This window comes from Mesoplodon bidens (genome assembly GCF_964165515.1).
Source record: "Mesoplodon bidens genome assembly, chromosome: 11".
NCBI classification, from domain to species: Eukaryota; Metazoa; Chordata; class Mammalia; order Artiodactyla; family Ziphiidae; genus Mesoplodon; species Mesoplodon bidens.
In genome coordinates this window covers 1,279,560-1,300,759 of record NC_138167.1, presented here as the reverse complement: position 1 = coordinate 1,300,759, position 21,200 = coordinate 1,279,560, and the positions used below count along the sequence as shown (strand labels likewise).

At 55.4% G+C, this 21,200-nt stretch overlaps 1 protein-coding gene across 1 annotated transcript in view; it reads left to right on the top strand.

Annotated features, from left to right (window-relative positions):
- The window catches only part of WNT5B (Wnt family member 5B), an 83,169-nt gene extending 64,949 nt beyond the window's left edge, over nt 1–18,220 (top strand). The window contains exons 2-5 of the mRNA XM_081248401.1: nt 5,980–6,133; nt 7,187–7,434; nt 11,879–12,171; nt 16,866–18,220. Coding sequence (XP_081104527.1) covers nt 6,048–6,133; nt 7,187–7,434; nt 11,879–12,171; nt 16,866–17,324 — 1,086 coding nt within the window. The 5' untranslated portion in view covers nt 5,980–6,047 and the 3' untranslated portion in view covers nt 17,325–18,220. The remainder of the gene's footprint in view (nt 1–5,979; nt 6,134–7,186; nt 7,435–11,878; nt 12,172–16,865) is intronic.
- The last annotated feature ends 2,980 nt before the right edge of the window (nt 18,221–21,200 follow it).

Genomic DNA, 21,200 nt, shown 5'->3' with positions numbered 1-21,200 from the left:
GGATTCCATATCAGATTTCAGAGAGACTCGTAACTTTAACAAACAAGAATCGTTCTGAGTACATTGGAAATGATCGCACTCCTTCTTTATTGCAGTATCTCTCGGACCCTTGCAAAAGCAGCTTGAAGTTTTCCTTTTGACCAGAGCGCATTGCTCGGTGCTGTCCTTCTTCTCTGTCCCTCTCCAACTCTGCATCCTGACGTGGTCGTCCTTGGGCTGATCCGTCCCGCCTCTCAAGTAGGTGTGTCATCCCTGCTGGACCACAGCGCCTTGGGGAAGCAGCACCCTATACATTTCCAGACGCTGGATGGTGCTCGAGTCTCTGAGGAGAAGGTAGAGACACGGCTGGCGTCTCTGAAATCTCCATCTGCAGCCGACAGTGGTTCCCAAATAAGAGGACAAGGAGCTGCTTAGCGTGTGGAGGCCTTTGAGAGCAAAGGAAGGCTTTTCTTTCCTTTCAGTTGGGTTCTGTCCTAATGACGGGGAGGAGATGGTGAACAAGATCGTTTCCAGAGCAAAGACACAAAACCACGAATAAACAGATTAGCACGCCAGCTTCTTGCACGTTACGTTCAGTGCTGCTGCAGGTACTCACAGGAAGCTGGGGATGAGGAGGCCGGAGGGGCCTTCTTTGGAGCGGGTGGTCAGTTGAAGATGTGACCTCAAGGACAGAGGAGGCTTCCCTGCACAGAGAGAGGAGAAGCTGGTCCTGAGGTCAGCCGAGTGCAAAGGGAGAAACCGTGGGGACGGGCGGAGGCAGGCCTCAGACAGCTGGGGGTTCCTCCAGCAGGGTGGAAACCAGGAGAGGGTGGGAGGCCTGGCCGGGGGGGCTCTTGAAAGGCCTCGCGTACGTGTTGAGGAGCTCCGACTTCATCCTTTAGGAGATGGGGAACCTTTCTTTAAAAAGCAGAAAAGTCTCTGGTCAATTTTGAGTTTTAAAAAGAGCTCCTTTGGGACTTCCCTGGTGGTCCAGTGGTTAAGACTCCATGCTTCCACTGCAGGGGGCACGGGTTTGATCCCTGGTCAGGGAACTAAGATCCCACACACCGTGTGGGGCAGCCAAAAAAAAAATGAATTAATTAAAAATAAATAAATAAAATAGAAAGAGCTCCTTGGCAGCCGTATTCGTTGAAAGGCAATGCAGTTTTCCACCATCAGTGTAGGGTCTTCTCCTCCCGAAGACACAGTCCCTTGGTCAGCATCCCTGTTACAAGCTATCTGAAACTTCTTTCCACTTTCTCCCCAAGCCTTACATTTCTTCGCGTAAGCACACTGCTCCTTGCCTCCGCGCCCCTCACACCTCACAGGGTCTGTCTCCCGACCCTCATCTCTCAGCCTGGTTGGGATCGCCCATCTCAACATAAACAAACACCAGCTCTTTAAAACCATCATTCTATTTCTTATACATCAACTATCCTTCAAATAAAAGTGAAAAACAAATCCTATTATTCTATTTTAATTTCTCCAGCTTTAAACAGCCTGACCTGTTCTCAAGCCATGTATCATTCTGTTTGGGGGGAAAGTCTGCTTTTTTTCTCCCACAAGGCTGCGTGTATGAGTGTGTGTTTATACTAGTCACTTTGTAATCGGCCTGTTTTTTATAAACATTGCTTTTGGGGCTACTTCCTACAAATCAGGATGTTGCCCTCGGACAGCCTTCCTCTTGGTAAGAGGGCAGTGGTGAAAAGCAGGGAAGGCCTTTGCTCCAGGGATGGATGGTCCGTGATGTGTTTAACCTGTGTTTGGGAAAGAGGGGAAAGGTCTCGATTCCAAGCCAGGGTCTCCCATTCAATCGCTGTAGGACCGAGTTCCTGGGCCCCTCCACGCCTTAGTTCCCTGTGGTTTCCCTGCTCAAAGTGAGGATAAAAATAGCCTGTACCATAGAATTTTAGTGACGGTTAAATGAGGAACATGGGTGTAAAACATTTGACTCAGTGCATGTAGAAGGTGTTTAATAAATGCTCACTGGTATTGGGTATTGTCACTGGTCATTAATCAGGAGCTGTTGACTGACAGGTGTACGTACAGCAGGCAGGAGGGGGCACCCAGGAGAAGGAGGGGGGCACATCCTACCTTCAGCAAACACTGGGCCAGTGTAGGAACACACGGAGTTCTAAGGCAGCGTGTGCAGGCTGGACACCATCCTCCAGGGGCTGAGGAAACGCCAGGTCAGTGGAAAGAGCCTCCTGGCATTGGATGCATCAAAGGCAGCTTTACGGAGGAAGTGAACCTGGGTGGTGGACTTGAGAGCCGTTTGAGGTTTGACTGCTGGAGAGGCAGAGGATTGGGATGAGGTCTTGGGTGGGGAAGCAGGGCTTGTTCTCAGAGCAGGAGACTGGAATAGGGACCCCGTGGCGGGAGCTTCAGGCAAAGAGTTGGGGAGGAGAAGGAGGCCAGGTTGGGAAGTTTCGGGGCCTCAAGGGCTGGGAACCACCGTGAATTTTCAACCGGGGGAAACATTATGATGCACAGTCATGCTGCAGGAAAGCTGGTGCTGGAGCCCCGTGGGCTAGACAGCAGAGGGCACTTCCTGGAAAGCGGGGAAGGGGGATGAAGGCACCTGCATTTCGGGAGGTGTCGTCGGGTGTCCTGCGGTCCCTGAGGAGCCTTTCTCTGCACAGGTGGAAATGGAGTGGCCAGGTTGGCGGGGGATTGCGGGGAGGGGAGGGAAGGCACAGGCCTGCAGCTCTGGTAAACGCCCCCCCCCCACCCTCAGCAGAACTCCTGGGACCAAGGGCAGCACTTGGACAGCAGCCGGGAGTTCACACAGGGACGGAGCTTGTCTACCTGCTGTGCCAGGACTGTTAACAAAATTGCAAATGAACTTTGAATTACAAGGCAGCAGCTCCTTGCTGGGTCGCAGAGTAAGAAGTAGCCAGTGGCGACCTAGAAAAGGGTCCCTGCAGGCTGTTCTTTCTGGGTAGGTTTCGGGGGGCGGGGCCCATCTGGAGCCAGGGGCAGGTGTGGGAGGTGACATCACTTCCTAGGGGACACCTAAGCTGTTTGAGTCCTCGGGCTCTGGGGGAGGCCAGTCCTGAGCAGCCAGGGGTGGTTTTGTGAACAGCCAGTGACCTTGGTGGGCGCTTGTCCCGCGGGTGGGGTTTTCTGTGGCGTCACTGCTCTGGTGTGTGGACAGCAAGGAGACGCCCCTTCAAGGGCGGAGCTGCTGCGTCGGCCCCAGCCCCCAAGCCCCTCCCCGGGTCTCCCAGCTGCTTGGGGTGGACACGGCCTCTTAGGGACAGAAGACTTGTGGCTGGAAAAGTCCCAATTCAAATATGCACCCCTTTGGCTGTGACTGTAAAGTGGTCTCAGTAGGGACCCTGGACGTGCGCAGAGGGGCCCGAGTACAGCAGCGCCACACCCCACCTGGCCACTCAGTGGTTTGGGGCATGCTCCCCGCAAGGACCCTAAACAGGGTAAACCATCACCCTCATTCGGGATCCTTGTCCCTCCTTGATTTTTCCTCAAGGTTCACTGGACCTGACATATTACGTACTTATTTGTTCATGGCTGTATCTCTGGCACATAACCGGGCCCCCAAGACACATTTGGCGAACGACTATTTTGAATGAATGAAATAACGCGGCAGGAGGGCAGAGCAGATGTCTGACCAGCTCGTTCTGGCCCTCAGGAGGGGTCCTGACTGAGAATGTGGCATCCTCCCCTGGCCCTGAAGACAGAGACCCTGGACGCACCCCCCTGCTTAATCCTGCCCTGTCCGCTCGCTCGTTCGGCCAAACCGTGGGCCTCACAGCCTCCTTCCTCCCTGGCCGTGGGGGGGGCGGGCAAGACGTTTCCATTCTGCCCATGACAATGAGGCCAGTCGCTGGGGGGTCACGTCCGTCCGTGGGAGAGAGCGGGTCCTGAGGGCTGCTGTGTGTGTGTTTTGGGGACACGTGTTCAATTTCAGGTGCCGGACATCTGGAAAGCAGAGAAAGAAGCCACCACACGTGCTAGGGTCTTTTGTTTTCCTTTTCTAAGTTTTAAAAACATATATATATATATATATATATATAGTGTGTGTGTGTGGGGGGGGGTACGCGGGCCTCTCACTGTTGTGGCCCCTCCCATTGCGGAGCACAGGCTCCGGATGCGCAGGCTCAGCGGCCATGGCTCACGGGCCCAGCCGCTCTGCGGCATGTGGGATCTTCCCGGACCGGGGCACGAACCCGTATCCCCTGCATCGGCAGGCGGACTCTCAACCACTGCGCCACCAGGGAAGCCCTAAAACATATATTTTAAATGAGCCGGGAGTTTGCTGGAAAGCACAGGGTGGTAGGAACAGCTGCCCGAGTGATTCCCGCCTTGGATGATGTTTACGAGGGCGGGATTAGCGGCTCGGGGAAGTTTGGCCTTAGCGCCTGTGCTGGAGCTGGGCGGTCAGAGCCGCTCTGACTCCTGTCCTCGGAAACGGGCCCAGCGTGGCCTCCGGTGAACCTGGGACTTGCAGGAGAGGTTTCACGGGGGCCTGATGAGAGGGTGGCACAGAAATGAGAGAGAGGGACCAGGGGATGAGAGGTGGCACCAGTTGGGAGAGAGGACTCAGCTCCCCAGTGGTGGGGATGGGCCGGCGGGGAGCGGGTGTGGGGAGGGAGAGGACCACGGGGAGTGGCCCCGGCCCACCAGTCCCCAAGAAGGGCTGCTAGTGGGGTGGAGGGTGTTTGCACAAGGAAACTCTTTGAAGCTTCTCTCCTGTCCTCCCACTCTGGCCCTGGTCCCCTCCCCTCCATAAAGCCATTAGCTTCTGGTGCCAGCCCTATCTCTGCTCCATCTCTGGGCCCTGTCGGTGCATTCACAGACCTCCTGCCCTGGGGGACGGGGAGGATTTATGGGGGGGAGGGCCTCTTCAGAGGAGGCGAGGTCTGTTAGGAAAGCAGGGTGTGTTGCCGGCGGCCGCCAGGCCGGATCATTTCCGAGCTAGCTCTGCATGACAAAGGGGCTTTGATCTGACCCCCACCAGCCCGACACACCTGCCCGCGGGTGCCCCCACCCCAACGGAGACCTCCCGAAGAAAAGCCCGGAGGGGGTGGGGACAGCTGTGCCCCAGCTCCCCCGGGCCCTGCTCGGCCACCTTCCTCTCCTGGTGGCCCCAGGACAGAGATATCTCCCAGGCTGATGACCCAGGGCCCCTCCCGGAGAGCCAGAAGGCCCTGTGCTGCTCGGTGAGATGGGGGTGGTCTCGGAGTGTGGGGGCGGGCGTTTCGTTGAGGTGGGGTGCTGAGGGGCCCTGGGGGTGTGGTCACGCCCTGGATGGGGGCTCAGGGAGGAGAGGAGGTGGGATTGCCAGAGGCTTGCTCCAGGGTCCGTCTGTCTCCAGGGGCTCTGGGAAAGCTGTTTTCTGGGAACAGGCGGTCTGATGCGAGGGTGGCAAACCCATCCCTCCTGGAGGGCACAGAGGAGGCATGGGCTGCCGAGGGGACACCGCTGGCACAGCCTGGGGGCAGCTTTTACATTTCCCAGAGGAGTTGGCTCGAGAAAATGAAAAGTCCCTCCCTTCTCCCACTGTCTGCCCTGGTGGACTCGGGCTGGGATTTGGAAAACGCGTTTAGCGGGAGAAGGGTGCAGATTGAGAGCGAAGGCTCCTGTTTGGCTGTAGGTAATCAACTCGCCAGGTGTTTTTAGCTCCACGCAACAGATACATCCCTGGGAGGAGCCGATGGGATGGTCCTGTCTCTTTGGACGTTCTGGAAGGAGGGCAGGTGTGCATAGCAGCAGCCAAAGCATCTCTCTAAATGCCGCCCGGAGCGGCTCTGCTCTGGAAATGCCTTGCTTTCCTCCCTTTCCTGGTCTCTCAGTCCCCTGTTTCCTTAAGCAGCATGTCCCAAGCAGGGCTCCCCAGGCTGGAGCGACCCCCAGGGTGAGAAGGGGAGGGTGGGACGGGAGGCTGGGGAGAGATGGACCTTCCCTGGGAAGCAGGCCCTCCTGTTCCCCCTGGTCTGCGTCGCACACTGACTGCTCCCTTTGGCCTCTTCTCTCCAGGGAGCCCGTCTCGGAAGCCGTCGGTCCCCGGGGTTTTCCCCGGGCCCTGCGGGGGGCGCGGGCGGACCATGCCCAGCCCGCCTGCCCTGCTCGCTGCTGCTGCTGCGCTGTTCGCCTGCTGGGCCCCGCTTCGGGCCGCGGCCAGCTCCTGGTGGTGAGTGCGGGCTGAAGCCCTCCCAGCCTGGCCCCCTGGGCCATAGGAGAGCGGAGAAGGGGCCGTTCCCTTTTCAGCAACCCCAGGAGAACGGGCACAGCTCTTTCTCTCTCGAGCCCCCAGAGTTATGTAAAGGTTCCCTGAGGAGAGAGGATTAGCTCCTTTGGCTTCTTCTCTGATCCTGTCCGCAGTCCGCTTTCCCTGGACCTCCTCCGTCTCCATGGGTTGTTGGAAAGAGCTCTTTGGTTGCCCTCGGATCAATACGAATATTGATTTTTTTTTTTCCTGCTGGTGAGGGCAAGGAGAGTGGGATTCCCGGTTTCTAAGTCTGAAGACCAGATGAGGCCTTTGCAGGAGCGTGTGTGGCTTCCTTTTGTGTCGTTAAGATGACTGTCGCTGGCAGGTGGACAGGGGAATGGCAGGCATGCCCCCCGCCCCCTGTTTGGCATGGTCCGTGCTCTGGTCTCATTTTTGCTCAGATGGCACAACCACAGCCTTCCCCTCTGACTTAGCACCTTAGTATATCTGCTAGATGAGTGGGAGTGCCCTACGGGGCAGGGGCAGGGGCCGTGTGGCAGAGAAGGAAGTGCAAACTTTTAGAGTATACGGCCATGTACGTAAATTGGTTTTGATTTTAAAGGCCTAAGGGCAGTTCTCTTGAAAGGAATGGACTGCTTTCCGCACACATCCTGCACTTGGGCCACAGTGGCCTGGCCGCTCCTTCTGCAGAGAAGCGGCCTCACGCACAGCGCGCCCACCCTGCAGGCCACTCCGGTCATCCCCCCTGAAGGCTTCTCCCAGCTCGGAGCACTCCTCCCTGTCTGGTCACTGTGGATCCAGACGCCTAAGGTGGTCTCGGGCACTCGACATCTCACGCGTCTCCTGCGTTCGTGCCTCAGTTTCCCTTTGAAGGCAGGAACTCGGTTTTGGGTGACTTTCCTTCCCAAGCCCCCGGCTCAGGGCCTGCCCGCAGAAAACCCCCCTGGGAGGGCGTCAGGTACGAGGCCTGCCGCTGCCCCTGGGCCACGCTCACTCCTGGCCCTCTTGCTGCAGGTCTTTGGCTATGAACCCGGTGCAGAGGCCTGAGGTGTTCATCATCGGGGCGCAGCCCGTGTGCAGCCAGCTCCCCGGGCTCTCCGCCGGCCAGCGGAAGCTGTGCCAGCTGTACCAGGAACACATGGCCTACATAGGCGAGGGGGCCAGGACGGGCATCAGGGAGTGCCAGCACCAGTTCCGGCAGCGGCGGTGGAACTGCAGCACCGTGGACGATGCCTCCGTCTTCGGGAGAGTCATGCAGATAGGTGAGTGGGGCGTGGGGCTGGAGCAGCTGTGCTTCCCGGCCTGGGAGCCAGGGCTCCACGGGGACCGGCGTGCAAGGGGGTGGTCTCGGGTGGCGTGCTGGCGCCCAGTGCCGGGGTCAGCTGGCCCTCTGCTTCCCGCCCTGCCCCGAGCAGGCAGCCTAGAGGCGCTCCCTCTGGGCAGGGGGCAGGGGTCTAAGCTGAGAGAGAGCGGATCGGGAAGCCCGCCCACCACGACTGACCCCTGTCTCAGCTCCAGGGCCTCCTCGAGAGCTGTGGGCAGAGAGCTGAAAATTGCAGCCCTGAGTGTCTGGAGAGTTTTGCCTCTTCCACTTGGACACTGAGAGAGAGAGAAACTTTGGGCCAAATTGGCGATGGCTGTCATTAACCCGACCCAGATCCAGTCCCGGCTTTTTCATTTGAAAGGGGATGTGTGTGAAAATGAGGGCTGGGAGGGGCAGACCGAAGGAGGAAGATGAGAGGGCCACCCCTGCCTGGATTCCTGTCCTGGCCCCTCTCCCACTCCTGGCCGAGGATTCTTTGGCTACCCTATTGCTTAGATGGAGGTGTGATCTGGGGTCTAATTGTTTTAGGTCCTTTTGAAATGCAATCCTCCCCTCCCTGGCAAGAAATTGAGAAATCCGGCCCTATTCTACTGGTTCTTATCCCCAGGGCCATAAAAGGAAGGTGTTAGAGCACCACGTCCCGGCTCACATTCTCCCCAAACAGCTTCCCCCCCAAAGGCAACATTCTGCAGTTCCCTGAGGCTGTGGTTTCCAGCAGGCTGGGACCAGGGGAGTTGGGGATTCTGCGCCTCTTTTGTGAAGGCCCCGCCCTCTCCTGACCCCTTTCCCCTCCCTCCCTGCCCCACATTGAGAAGTGAGGTCCAGGGAAATTACACTTTGAACCTTGCTTCTCTCTTGTTCCTTCAGCATCAACTCAAGGTCCTTGAAAGGAATGCTCATGAGTTCCTGTAACAGTCCTGCTGGGCAACTTTCCCAAGACAATAGGCCTGGGGGTCAAATGGGATTCATTCATAGTTGATCACTTCTTCTCAAATACGCCTAGTGCCTGTGCCTTCTCCCTGGTAAGGGTCCTGGTTAGCCACTCTCCTCCCTGCCTGCTGGGTTTCAGGTGAGGAAACTACGATGGCCCAGGTGTAGAGAGAGGCATCCCCTAATCACTGTCAGGGAACTAATATTTCTTTGGGACCTAGTGAATGCCTGATGTCGGCCAGATCCTTTTCATGTAATTTTGTTGCCTGAAGGCCCCAAAGTGCGGCTTTGCTTTAGGGAAGAAGGTGTGTCGGGAACAGAAACTCCATGGGGTGCAGGTCTGCGTGGTGGAGTGACCAGTGAAAGCAGACGCTACCAGTCTCTGCCCTACTCTGCTACAAATAGGACCCCTCTGTTTGCCTTATTCTCACCGTCTCCTTTTGCAGCTTCCCTGCAGGCTTATGCTGCCTGGGAAGCTGTCCTTCCGCCTCCCGCCTCCCGCCGGGCCCAGGCATTCTGGCGAGTCCTCTCCCTGGGTCTGGCACGGGTGGCTTCTGAGACTCCTTCCTTTGAGCCACTGCAAGCATCCACCACCAGAGGGCAGCAGAGCGGCCTGGAGGGCACCAGGCCCCTCGCCTGGAGGCCAGGGAGGCTCCTACGGGTAGCTGGGCAGCTGTGGAACAGAGGATGTGATATTGTCCTGCTGTCCCTGTGTCCTGGGAAGATGCACGACCTCTCAGGAGCTCCCTGGCTGCTGGTTTATCAGCCTTTATCCTCTCTGTATTGTTTCACATATAGAGACGCCCCCAGTTCTCTGCTGCTGAGAGCAGCACGAGGTCTGTCCTGAGGCTTCCCTGAGGCCCACGTGCTGCCCCAGGAAGGCAGCTGCCTGCGCTCGGGGCCGAGTGATGCCCCCAACCAAAGGAGACAGAGTGACCACGGGGGCTCCTGAGGGGATTCACTGGGACAGACCGGGATCCAACTACATGGTGGGCTGGACCCTCAGAGCCCTGACGTCTGCAGGATTACACGCTCACCTGCAGGAACGTTCTTTTAAAAGGCAGTTCTGAGAGGGGTGACTCAGCTCTGCAAAGCGTGTTTGCTAAAGAAAAGAACGGTGGTGGAAGAAATCAGACATATGTAGCTTGGAAAATAAAAGGCATATTCGTTGTTTTCAAATCCTGAAGGGCTGTCAAATGGAAGAGGGATTAGCTCCAGAAGAGGGAAGTTATAGGGAGGCATCTTTCAGCTTACTCTGAGAAAGAACATTCTGGTGATTAGAGTCATTTTAAAAAGATGGAGTGGGTGGCCTTGGGAACCCAACCCGATTCTCCAAGGCATGTTGTAAAAGCGATGCTCACAGCGGATGGAGTGTAGATCTGGGCCCGGCTTCAGACTCTCCTCCCTGTCCCTGGATGCCAGGTTGGGGGTTGAGGAACTGTTTTAGGGAGACTTCTCAGGCATGACTCCTTCAAAGGGGTGCTCAGGCCCTCCTCCCTAAGACCCCTTGGCCATCGTACCGTCCTGGGGGCTCGCATAGTCTAACTCCCTAGACCCATAGATCCTGTCTCTGGCTGTGGTTCACACTGGCTCAAACATCAGTCCCGAGGGCTGAATCATGAGTGTGGCTTCCCACGTCACCTGGTTTTTCCTGGTGCTTCTCCTGACCCCTGGTTACTGGAGAAAAACTGACTTGCCCTGTCTGTTCTGGTTGCAAACTTCCCTGTGCTGTGCCTAGACCATCCAGAAGTAGGGCCAGGTGCAGTGGCTGCAGACTGCCTTCCTCACCACCTGCCAAGACAGGATCGTGGGATGGCTACCCCTGACCTTGGAGGCTCAGAAGAGAGGGCGCGTGGGGAGCAGAAGGTCCTGCCTGGTTTAATCGCTGAGATCAGGACTGAGTCTCACTCAGTTCCCTGCTAAGAATGCCTCCCCTCCCTCCATACCTGAGTCAATACGAGTAGTATTTATCACTTCTCATAACAGCTTTACTGAATGTAATTCACATGGGGTACAATTCAGCATTTTGAAGTGTACAGTTCAGTGTATATGCACCAGATTGTGCAACCATCACCACCCTCTTATCTCAGGACATTTTCACAGACCTATAGAGACACTGCACACCCACAAGTGGTCACTCCCCATCTCTTCTCCCTCTTCCCCAAACCCTAGACAGCACTAATCTTTCTGTCTCTATGAGTTTTCATATTGTGGACATTTCATATAAACGGGATCATACAATACATGGCCTTTTGTGTCTGTTCAATACAGATACAAAATGCCAAGTGGCTCACTTACCATAATAACTCAAGGTTCAACCATGTTGTAGCCTGTCCGCAGCACTTCATTACTTTTTATGGCTGAATAATATTCCATCACGTGGATAATGCCACCCTTTGTTCACCCATTCATTCACTGATGGACAATATGAGTTGCTTCCACTTTTTGGGTATTATGAATAATGCTGCGACGAACATTCACTTACTAGCTTTGCTGTGGACATATGTTTTCATTTATCTTGGATATACTTACTCTTAGGAGTGGAATTCCTGGGTCATATGGTAGTTCTACATTTAACCTTTTGAGGAGCTGCCAGACTGCTTTCCAAAGCAGCTGTGCCTTAAAACGTCCCCACCAGCAACACATGAGGGTTCCGGTTTTTCCGTATCCTCATCAACTTGTCATTAGTTGCCTTTTTGATTATAGCCATCCTCGTGGGTGTGAAGTGATGTCTTGTGATTTTGATTTGCATGTCCCTGGTGGCTGAGTATTATTTTTTTATCAACGTTTTTATTGAAGTAGGACATCCATCATATGGGTTCTTAAGTGGTTCACTATAGCAAGAAAGTACACAGTTTGGATTTTTTACAGGAAATGATCTGGATATTTAGAAAGACCGTGCTGAGTGTCCGTGGAGGTGGTCCCCCAGTACGGTCGGGTTGGGAGGGAGTGTGGACCTCGGGGGACAGAGGGAAACGGCTCAGACGATTCTGGATGTTGTCATCCTAGTTCATTTCTACTCCTGGTCTCGGCCGCTGTCCAGCTAGATAACGCAGGCGTAAAAAGACAGACGTGTGACTCGTGGAGGGTGAGCAACAGACCTGTGAGGGAGACGTGTTTGCCAGGATAGAGCTGCACCGTGGGTCCCATGACTTGTGCCCAGTCTCGTTCCGGCCGTGCCACCTGGTCCACCAGTGCCTCCATGCCCCCCCTCCCGTCCGCTCAGACCGGCCTCCTAGGAAGGCACAGCCGGGGTGACCTCTCCGTAAGGGATGAGGTGCAGGTCGGGGCTGAAGGGGCTCACGGGCAGACGAGTCCAGGAACTTCGGTTCCTAGTCCAGGGCGCTTTCTAACCCCGGGGGGCCTCGGCAGGGAGAGGTGCCCCCTCCCGGGGTGCGGGCTGGCGGGGCGGCAGGGGGCAGGGGCCTCACCCGTCTCCTGTCCACCCGCAGGGAGCCGGGAGACGGCCTTCACCTACGCCGTGAGCGCGGCCGGGGTGGTCAACGCCATCAGCCGTGCCTGCCGCGAGGGGGAGCTGTCCACGTGCGGCTGCAGCCGGGCCGCGCGGCCCAAGGACCTGCCCCGGGACTGGCTGTGGGGCGGCTGCGGCGACAACGTGGACTACGGCTACCGCTTCGCCAAGGAGTTCGTGGACGCCCGCGAGCGCGAGAAGAACTTCGCCAAGGGCTCGGAGGAGCAGGGCCGCGTGCTTATGAACCTGCAGAACAACGAGGCCGGCCGGAGGGTAAGCGACCCCGCCCCACGCGCACCTGGACGGCGGGCCCCGCCCACATGCACACCTGGACAGGGGGCCCCACCCACACGCACACCTGGATAGGGGGGCCTGCCACACACACACCTGGGTGGAGGGCCCCGCCCCCACACACACCCAGATGAAGAACCCCACCCCCGCAGACAGACCATCGGCTGTTCCTGGGCTCTGCTGTGCGATGGCGGCTGGTGCAGGAAGGGGTTGAGTCGGACCACAGAGATTCTTACGGTGCTGACCTAGATTCCCACACTGTGGAACTCATCCTTGATTTCCAAAGGCTCCGTTTCCCGCGAGACACACGCAGCTGTCACTCTTGTAGCCTTATCTACTTCTCCACAGGACATCCGTGCCTGTAGGACTCAGGTGCAGTCTCATCATCAGAATCCCAGACACCTCTTGTCTTGACTGCCCCTCCTGTGGCATTTGAACAGCTAGGATGATTGGAAGTTTAGGCCATCAGACCTCGTCTAGGGTTTGTGGTTTGTTAGAGGCTCAGGTAAAGCACAGCCGACTTTTCAGGGCTGCCATCATGCATATCCCGAGACCCAGTCCAAAAGCACACTTCAGTACTGATGGCAAACACACTTGGGTGCTTTAACCTAAGCGGAAGTGTGGAAGGCAACCATCCTCTGAAGGCCCAGTCTCATCAATCTCAGGTAAGAGGCGAGGGTCTTCTGAGCCTCAATTTCAGTGGAGACTAAAATGTAGATTTGGGGAGAGCTGAGTTTATCGTTTGTGCAGAGCACACCTGGGCCAGGGCTCTGGGCTTCCTGCACAGGTGCGGGGAGCTCGGGCCTCATCTGCCGGCACCTGCTCGGGAGGCCCCCATGTCTGAGCACATGGCCTGCTCCTCTCTCCTGAGCAGGCTCTGCCCCGACGGGGTCTGCCTCTGCTACCGACTGGAGGCCTCACTTAGCCAGAAGCTCTGTCTTCCACTCTTCAGGCGTCCACTGTGGATGTGCGTCCAGATCTCCCTGGACAGAGGTCTGAGGCCCGAGTGCTGGGTGGCAGGAGGCCCTCCTGGCAAAGGGCCGGGGCCACAGACCTCTCAGGAAACGACACAGACCTCTCTCTGGGAGAGCTGTCCACACTCAGGTCTGTGTCAAGCCCGGGCTCGGGGCCCAGCAAGGTACTTAGTGAGGCCAAAGATGAGCTAACGACAAAACAGGAGCAGCAGTTTCTGGAGGAGAAGTAAATTCAGAAATTTAATGTTGGTTCATTGGTGATTCAGGATATGGATATGGATATACTTCTAAAAAGTGTTAATATAGTAATTTCTTAAAAAATTAACTCGTGGGCTTCCCTGGTAGTGCAGTGATTGAGAGTCCGCCTGCCGATGTAGGGGACGTGGGTTCGTGCCCTGGTCCAGGAAGATCCCACATGCCGTGGAGCGGCTGGGCCCGTGAACCATGGCCGCTGAGCCTGCGCATCCGGAGCCTGTGCTCCGCAACGGGAGAGGCCACAACAGTGAGAGGCCCGCGTACCGCACAAAAAAAAAAAAAAAAAATTAACTCATTTCATAGGAGCACATATCGAACAAAGGGGGTTGGAAATGCCTTTTCTATGACTTAGCATCCTGTGGTGCTGGTAGAACGTGGTACCCGTGTGTAAACCTAGCGCCATCACTAGCGTGACATCAACTCAAAATTAGAATTGGTCATTGCTCAGCATCTTCCTTGCAGAGCGCACGTCCAGAGGCTAGTTTTGTTTAGCCAGATACGGGTGGTCAGCTGTGGCGTGTCAGGAGTTCGGGCCGTCGCTCTGATCCGTGGCTATTGTGCTATAAATCCGGGTGGAGAGACCAGAACTCTTCTGCTCTGAGGGCATCTGTGGAGCTGCCTCAGTCTCCCACGACTTCCTCTCTGTTTGCCAGTCTTTGGGAGTCTAACCGTGAGAGACTGATTTAAAAAAAAAAAGGTCAGGGCCTTCGCTTTATCTCCTGAATGCTCAAATTCTACCCATTTTTCGAGGTCCCGGTTCAAACACCACGGACTCCCACAATCTTTCCCATCCCCCGTGGCTGGCAGTCTCTGCGTCTGAAGCGCCGTGGAGCCTTGCGGACTTGGCTGAGGTGTTAGACTTTGCTTCCTCCAGCTCCTGAGGAGAGGGGTGCCCTGGGACCTCTGCACGTGACAGTGCAGGGAAAATTCCCCGTGGCCTCCTAGCAAGAGGGTCAAATTCAGGAAGGCTTTCCTGTCTCTGCTCGGAGCCGTGCCTGGGGCCCAGGGGCAGATGCGGAGTTGCCCAGTCGCTCGTCCTCATCCGGCCCCACTTCTGCTGGCTCCTCATTTCTTCACCCTTAATTGTTTGTTTGCTTTTTCCAGCCCTTATCTCGGCTGCGCCTTCCATCAGCCTGCCCTACCCCCTCCCCGGCTTCCTCTGTCTTCCTGCGGTCTCCTCACCTCTGCACAGCCCTTTATCTCTCCCCGGCCTCCATCTGCTCCAGGTGGGGAGTCTCTGTCCCTCTCTATGTCTTATCCTCTTATCCCCCCTGCAAGGAGCAGGGCTCGCCATCAATCACCTCCCACCTCCTGACACCTACACAGAACCTTCCTCAGGAAGGACTAAGCGGTGGTCGTTTTACAACCAGATCTTTTTAAAGGGTAGGATATCTAGGATCTGACATCTTGACCACAGAGTAAATCTCGGGCATACTTTGCAAGAAATGTCTCTTGGCCTCTGAGAGCCTCTAGTGACCCTGTTTTACAATACTGAAGCCAGGGGCGGTGGGTTGATACTGCCTTGTCACTCAAGGGCCTCTGAGCATTTTCCAGATGAAAGCTGCCTCGTCCTTGTGGCATTCCTGCCAGTGACCAAGCTCCGTCACACCGTTAGATGCGGGAGAGGGGCAAAGGGCTCTGCCAGGGGGTGAGATGTAGACCTAAGAAAAATTTTTAAACATTCTCTTGCTTTTTCAGTTCGCAGCAAGGGCCAAAATCACCAACCTCCTTCTCTTGCAAGAGGAGCATCTGTATATTAGCAACAGTAAAATATTTCAAACACAAACATTACCGTCTCTACGGTGTCTTTCTTCCTAGAAGAAGGTGGAATGGACGTCTAAATAGTGAGGGTCAGTGACGCTCTCCCTTCCGGATTTGTTTTACTAAAATTCCTGTCCCTCCCAAATCTCCCCGTGGAGATGCTTATCCACCCCTCACCCCCAGTCACTCAGCGTCGGGTACACAGTTTTAGGCCCTTAATGTTTCCTCCTTCTTCTAACAGCGCCAGCTGCCTGACATCCTTCTCTAAACCAAGGACCATTTCCAAGGAATGTCAGGCTCCAGCTCAGACCCGGGGGATTTGCGCCCGAGGACGATTGCGGGCCCCGTCTTTGAAGTCCCTGTCGGAATGGGGTGTCAGTTCCTTTCTGCCTTCGGTCTGGAGCTGCCAGCCAAGTGCTGGTGCCTTTAACCTTGGGGAGGGGCCTGCCTGACTTCTCCACCCTAATCCGTTTTTAAGCCCCAAGTTTGGTGAGCAATCCTTCCTGGGTGGCCCTTGCACAGCTTATTGAGCCTCATGTAGAGTGACAGTTTCTCCACCCTAAAATAGTGGGAATAGTTCTGTACCAGAAAAAAATCAGGAAGAGTTTGGACAGGAGTAATATGAGCAGATGCAGCTGAAGCTCTCTCTTGCACCTGCAGTGGTCCCGGCCACAGTGCTGAATAAAGACACAATCTGGGGACTCTTGAAAAGAAAGCCGAGAGAAACCCTTGACAAATGAGTCCGGCCTGCGTCGGTGACAATAGCTGTGGCAGAAGAAAATGTTGGGCGGCGGACCTGCATCTTTATCCTGCCATCTGCACTTCTGGGCCGGCTGCCAGGGCTAGCTGACACAATGCATCCGTATGCTTTCGCTGAAAGGCACTTTGTAAGCAGCTTTCTGGTCTGCTCTTGCTTTTCCATTTGGATTTGGAGTAGCCCACGTTCAGGTCCCCTCCCATGTTTGTGGTTCAGTGACTTCTGGGTGGATTTGTTTCCCAAGACATCCGCCCGAAGATGGACCCACGGGTCTGCTCTCCCGTCGCAGAGGGCCTGCCCCTCCCCTGCATCCCAGCCACTCCCAGGGGGTGTCTTGTCACAGATGTGCTGTGGCTTATGGTGAGGCTCCGATGACTCTGTAGAGCTAGTGACCAACTGTTAACACAGAAAAAGGGACCGTCTAATTCTTAGGGGACTTGACAGGATTGTGGATAGCTTTCGGCTAGCCAGGGCCGTGCCAGCGGTCTCTGTTATAGGCTCCCGGTACGGCTGATTCTTTTTTCTGGACTGGGCTCCATATCATGTAAAAGCTAGACTCATGTTGTTGGTTTTTATTTGTTTGAGACTTTGATCAAGATAGAAATAGCCTTTTTTTTTTCTTCCTGCTGGTAACGATGACACATTTCTTGTGACAAATTTCAGGTGATAATAAATGGGTAACAAAAAGGGCAAGTGTGCCATCCTGGTAGTGACTCAGACGTGGCCGTCACCTCCCCAGAAGTCTTCTATGTGCTGTTCCTTTAATCCACTTTCAACCTGGAAAGACCTTTGGACTCGGTTGGGAAACCGGCCCTCCGCACACGCACCCCGCCGGCCCTCTCCTGCACTCGCCCTAGCCAGCCTCCGGGCATCTTCCGTCAGGGATGTTGCTTCTCATCCCCTTCTCTCTCCTCCCCCTCTCCCCGCAGGCTGTGTATAAGGCGGCAGACGTGGCCTGCAAATGCCACGGCGTCTCGGGGTCCTGTAGCCTCAAAACCTGCTGGCTGCAGCTGGCGGAGTTCCGCAAGGTGGGGGACCAGCTGAAGGAGAAGTACGATAGCGCGGCTGCCATGCGCATCACCCGCCGGGGCAAGCTGGAGCTGGTCAACAGCCGCTTCAAGCAGCCCACCCCCGAGGACCTGGTCTACGTGGACCCCAGCCCGGACTACTGCCTGCGCGACCAGAGCACGGGCTCGCTGGGCACGCAGGGCCGCCTGTGCAACAAGACGTCCGAGGGCCTGGACGGCTGCGCGCTCATGTGCTGCGGCCGCGGCTACGACCAGTTCAAGAGTGTGCAGACCGAGCGTTGCCACTGCAAGTTCCACTGGTGCTGCTTCGTCCGCTGCAAGAAGTGCACGCAGGTCGTGGACCAGTTCGTCTGCAAGTAGCCAGGGCCGCTCTCCTCCGCGCTGCCGCACAGAGTCTATAGGATATAAATCTATATAAATCTATTTTATATTTCTATAAAGAAAAGGATGGATGGTAAATAATTGAAGGAAGAAAACGGAAAGGAAGAGCCTATTTAAGAGACGCTGGAAATCTTGGAGGACTGGATTTTGCTGGTTCTCTGCTCCCAGTGGGTGGGAAAAGGGCTCTGTCCCCGCCTCTGGTGGGGAGTCTCAAGAGGTAGGGGCTTGGGAATGTTCCCTGTCTACCCACCGCGGCCTTGAGGACAGAGGTGGTGCTTGGAGGGGGAACTTGATGATGTCTGGAGTCTTTGCTGGGCGGGTGACTGCCCTGCGACCCTGGCCTCTGGGCCAGGCGGCCCCGTGGAGTGGCGGGAACCCAGCCTCACGCCTGGCATCTTCCGGGTCTCGTCCAGAACACCGACTGGTTCCATGAGAGGCCCAGTGCCTCCTTGCACTTTCGTCCGTGTGCGTACTTGCAGAATCCACAGTTACAGGAAAGAGGACAGGCCCCACGCCGTCTCTGGGGGCCACAGGGGGACAGCTCCTCCCCAGACTCCGGGGCCTGCCTTTCCAACGAGAATTACTTTTCCTCCGCGATTCACTGGCTCCTGCACCAGGAGGGAGGGGTCGTTTGATCTGATGTGTCAGGAAAGACATGGACTCTCTGTGCCCGAGCTGCAGAAAGCCAGGTGGTGGCTGGCGAGGGCGGATGGCACCGTGCCCCCGCGCAGGGAGCGGACGCTCTGATGATTCTGCCGGCCCTCCCCATTGCAGGAAGCGGGGGCAGGTGCGGCCATGCTCGGCCGGCCTGTTGCGGGCTCTTCACCTGTGCCCCAGATGTAGTTTCCCTCTGACATTAAACACCCTCCACTGAAGTTTCTCTTTCCTTACTTGGACACACGGTTATGTTTCATGGGTCCTTTTATTTTCGACCTGATCCTTGGAACCCTGCTACACGGTGCACGCACAGAAGAGGGCAAGAGAATGGAGACGTTTCAGAGCCCTAGTCTGGTGTTTCAGGGACAGGGGGACATTGTGAGAATTCATAAGGTGACGCGTGCATGCACGCCTTCTCCCCAAGGGCAACACAGTGTTAAACGATGGCCGTTAATATCACTGCTCTGAACAGAATTCAGAGACTTAGGGTTAAACTTCACATTTACCTCCTCCTCCCTTCTTCCGCATTTTACCTCCCACCAGTCTTCCTGGGTCCTTGGTGACCACAGGCGTTGGGGATGCCCTCTGCTGGCTTCTCCGTGTTGCCATGTCCGGTTTGGGGGCCAGAACTTCAGTTTTGGAGTATCTGGGACAGGAGGGAATAAGGCAGAGCTCAGGCACCCTAGAAAAGGTGGGAGTTTCTGGGAGAGACACTGAGACAGGCTGTCCAGCGAGCCAGAAGCCAGGAAAGACACCAGTTTTACGTTAGAAAAGTTTGTTTCTGGGGAAGTGATGGGATTACGGAATTAACTTGGTTAGAATGAGCAAATGATGCTGCAGAACAGTGTAAAAGAGATTCTGCCTGAGGGTATCCATGGTCCCATATCCTGCTGTGTCTTTAGTACCTGAAGAAGAACCTCCTGACCCGACACCGAGGAACGTCCGACGTAGGGCTGTGTTCCCTGTAATTGTTCCTCGCACGGTTACTCAGATTGGTCGACATTTTCAAGAGGAATGGTCCATGAGAGAAAGTGTTTAAACCAACTGGTCTACAAAAGATCAAAAGCATGTCCTTGGCTTCAATCGCTGGCATTTAACCAAATAAACCAACCAGTCACCCAAATCAACCGTGACGGTCAGGGTTTTGAAGCACTGGCTGGCTTCATTGCCCTTGCCTACATCACTGGTCCACAGACGCCGAGAGTTACCTTGTATCAGGTGCCCAAAGTGCGTAAGAGCTGAGACCCAGTTCATCCTCAGACACTTCAGAAAGTTAGTTGGGGGCTTCCCTGGTGGCGCAGTGGTTGAGAGTCCGCCTGCTGATGCAGGGGACATGGGTTCGTGCCCCGGTCCAGGAGGATCCCACATGCCGTGGAGAGGCTGGGCCCGTGAGCCATGGCCGCTGAGCCTGCGCGTCCGGAGCCTCTGCTCCGCAACGGGAGAGGCCACAACAGTGAGAGGCCCGCGTACCGCAAAAAAAAAAAAAAAAGTTAGTTGGGAGTGACTTGCCCACAATCCCAAAAAGTGGCCTCGTGATCACAAAGGGAGACGGATCACCCCTGTCATGCCGAGCTTACTCCTGCAGAGTCCTGGCAAGGGAATGGGCGAATAGTCAATGTGTTCCTTCCAACTGGGGAGCAGGTTATATGTTCAAACACCCGTGTGATTGTTGCAGCCGCTGACAACCCGGTCTCGGGATTATTTAATTTTCAAAACGGGTTGGGATGAAGTTAGAGTTATTGTCACACGCTTGTGGGATCCTGGTGAATTGGCAGCTGCCTGTGGCGTGGCCGGTGAGGCAGTGGGAAGTGGGTGGAGAATGTGGAGGCCACCCTAGAAAACTGAGCTTCTGGGGACTTCCCTGGCGGTCCAGTGGTTAGGACCCCGCACTTCCACTGCCAGGGGCCAGGGTTCGATCTCTGGTCGGGGAACTAAGATTCCACAAGCTTGTGCGGCGAAGCAAAAAAAAAAGCTTCTGCTCAGAACCGTAGACTGTTTGAGCAGAGAGTGTGGCAGTCAGACCCCCAGCTCCTGTGTGTCCAGATAAGGACCTCCAAATCATGAGCAGGTCCTAAACCTTAGTGTGCTGTGAAAATGCAGAGTCCTAGACCTGCAACGCCAGAAATTTTTATTCACTTGGTCTGGGGTGGAGCTAGGACCACTGTCCACACCCTCATCAAGGACATAAGGGAACCCTGCGCTGGTGGTCCAGAGACTCTACTGGACCTACAGGCATTGAGAGCTAGCCCAGGACCCACAAGGAGACAGGCAGCTGGGCCCTAATTCCTAACCTGGTGCTCTTGGCAACACTGCAGAATTCCCTGGCACCTGAAATGTATTAACATGTAGCCTAATTGAATTAATGAAATGCCTGGACCAAGCAGCCATCCCAGGGAGCCTTTCTATTTTTTCTTTTTCTTTTTTTCTTTTTTTTGGCTGTGCCACGCAGCTTGTGGGATCTTAGTTCCCTGACCAGGGATTGAACCTGGGCCATGGCAGTGAAAGCACCAAGTCCTAACCACTGGACCGCCAGGGAATTCACCAGAGAGCCTTTTTGATGAGAGGGGAAAGAACCGATCTGCCCCCGGATGTTCCACCCGGGACTGGGGGGAAGCCTACAGACCCACTATGAATATAATAAGGTGTTATTTACTTAGCTCTGTCTGCAGGTATTCACCTTGTCTTCAAGAAGAAATTCAGAGAAAGGCATGCCTGACTGCCTCCACTTAAAGTAGATGGGAGGGTGGGAAGACAGCCACAGCTGGGATCAAGATGAGGCCAGTCCTCCACTCACAAAGGCTTTGTGACCAGAGTCTCAGGAACTGAATTCCAAGTCCTAGTTTGGAGAATGCATTTCGTTGTCATCCACGCTCCATCCTTTGAGCTGATAAACAAAACTTGCTACTTGTATTAAATCCCCAAGTTGGTTATTTCCTCTGAAATTCTGCCTTGCTTCTTCCCTTAAATCATTATTATTTTAGGGACTTCCCTGGTGGTCCTGTGGTTAGGACTCTGCACTTCCACTGCAGCGGGCATGGGTTCAATCCCTGGTCGGGGAGCTAGGATCTCGCATGCCACGCGGCCAATATATATATATAATTTTATTTAAGCTTTGTTATCCCTGGAGCTCTGGGCCCATAGCAAGCCGTCTGTGGTTGAAATTGCCCCACGAGACAGCGATCTTACAGCTCCAGTGAT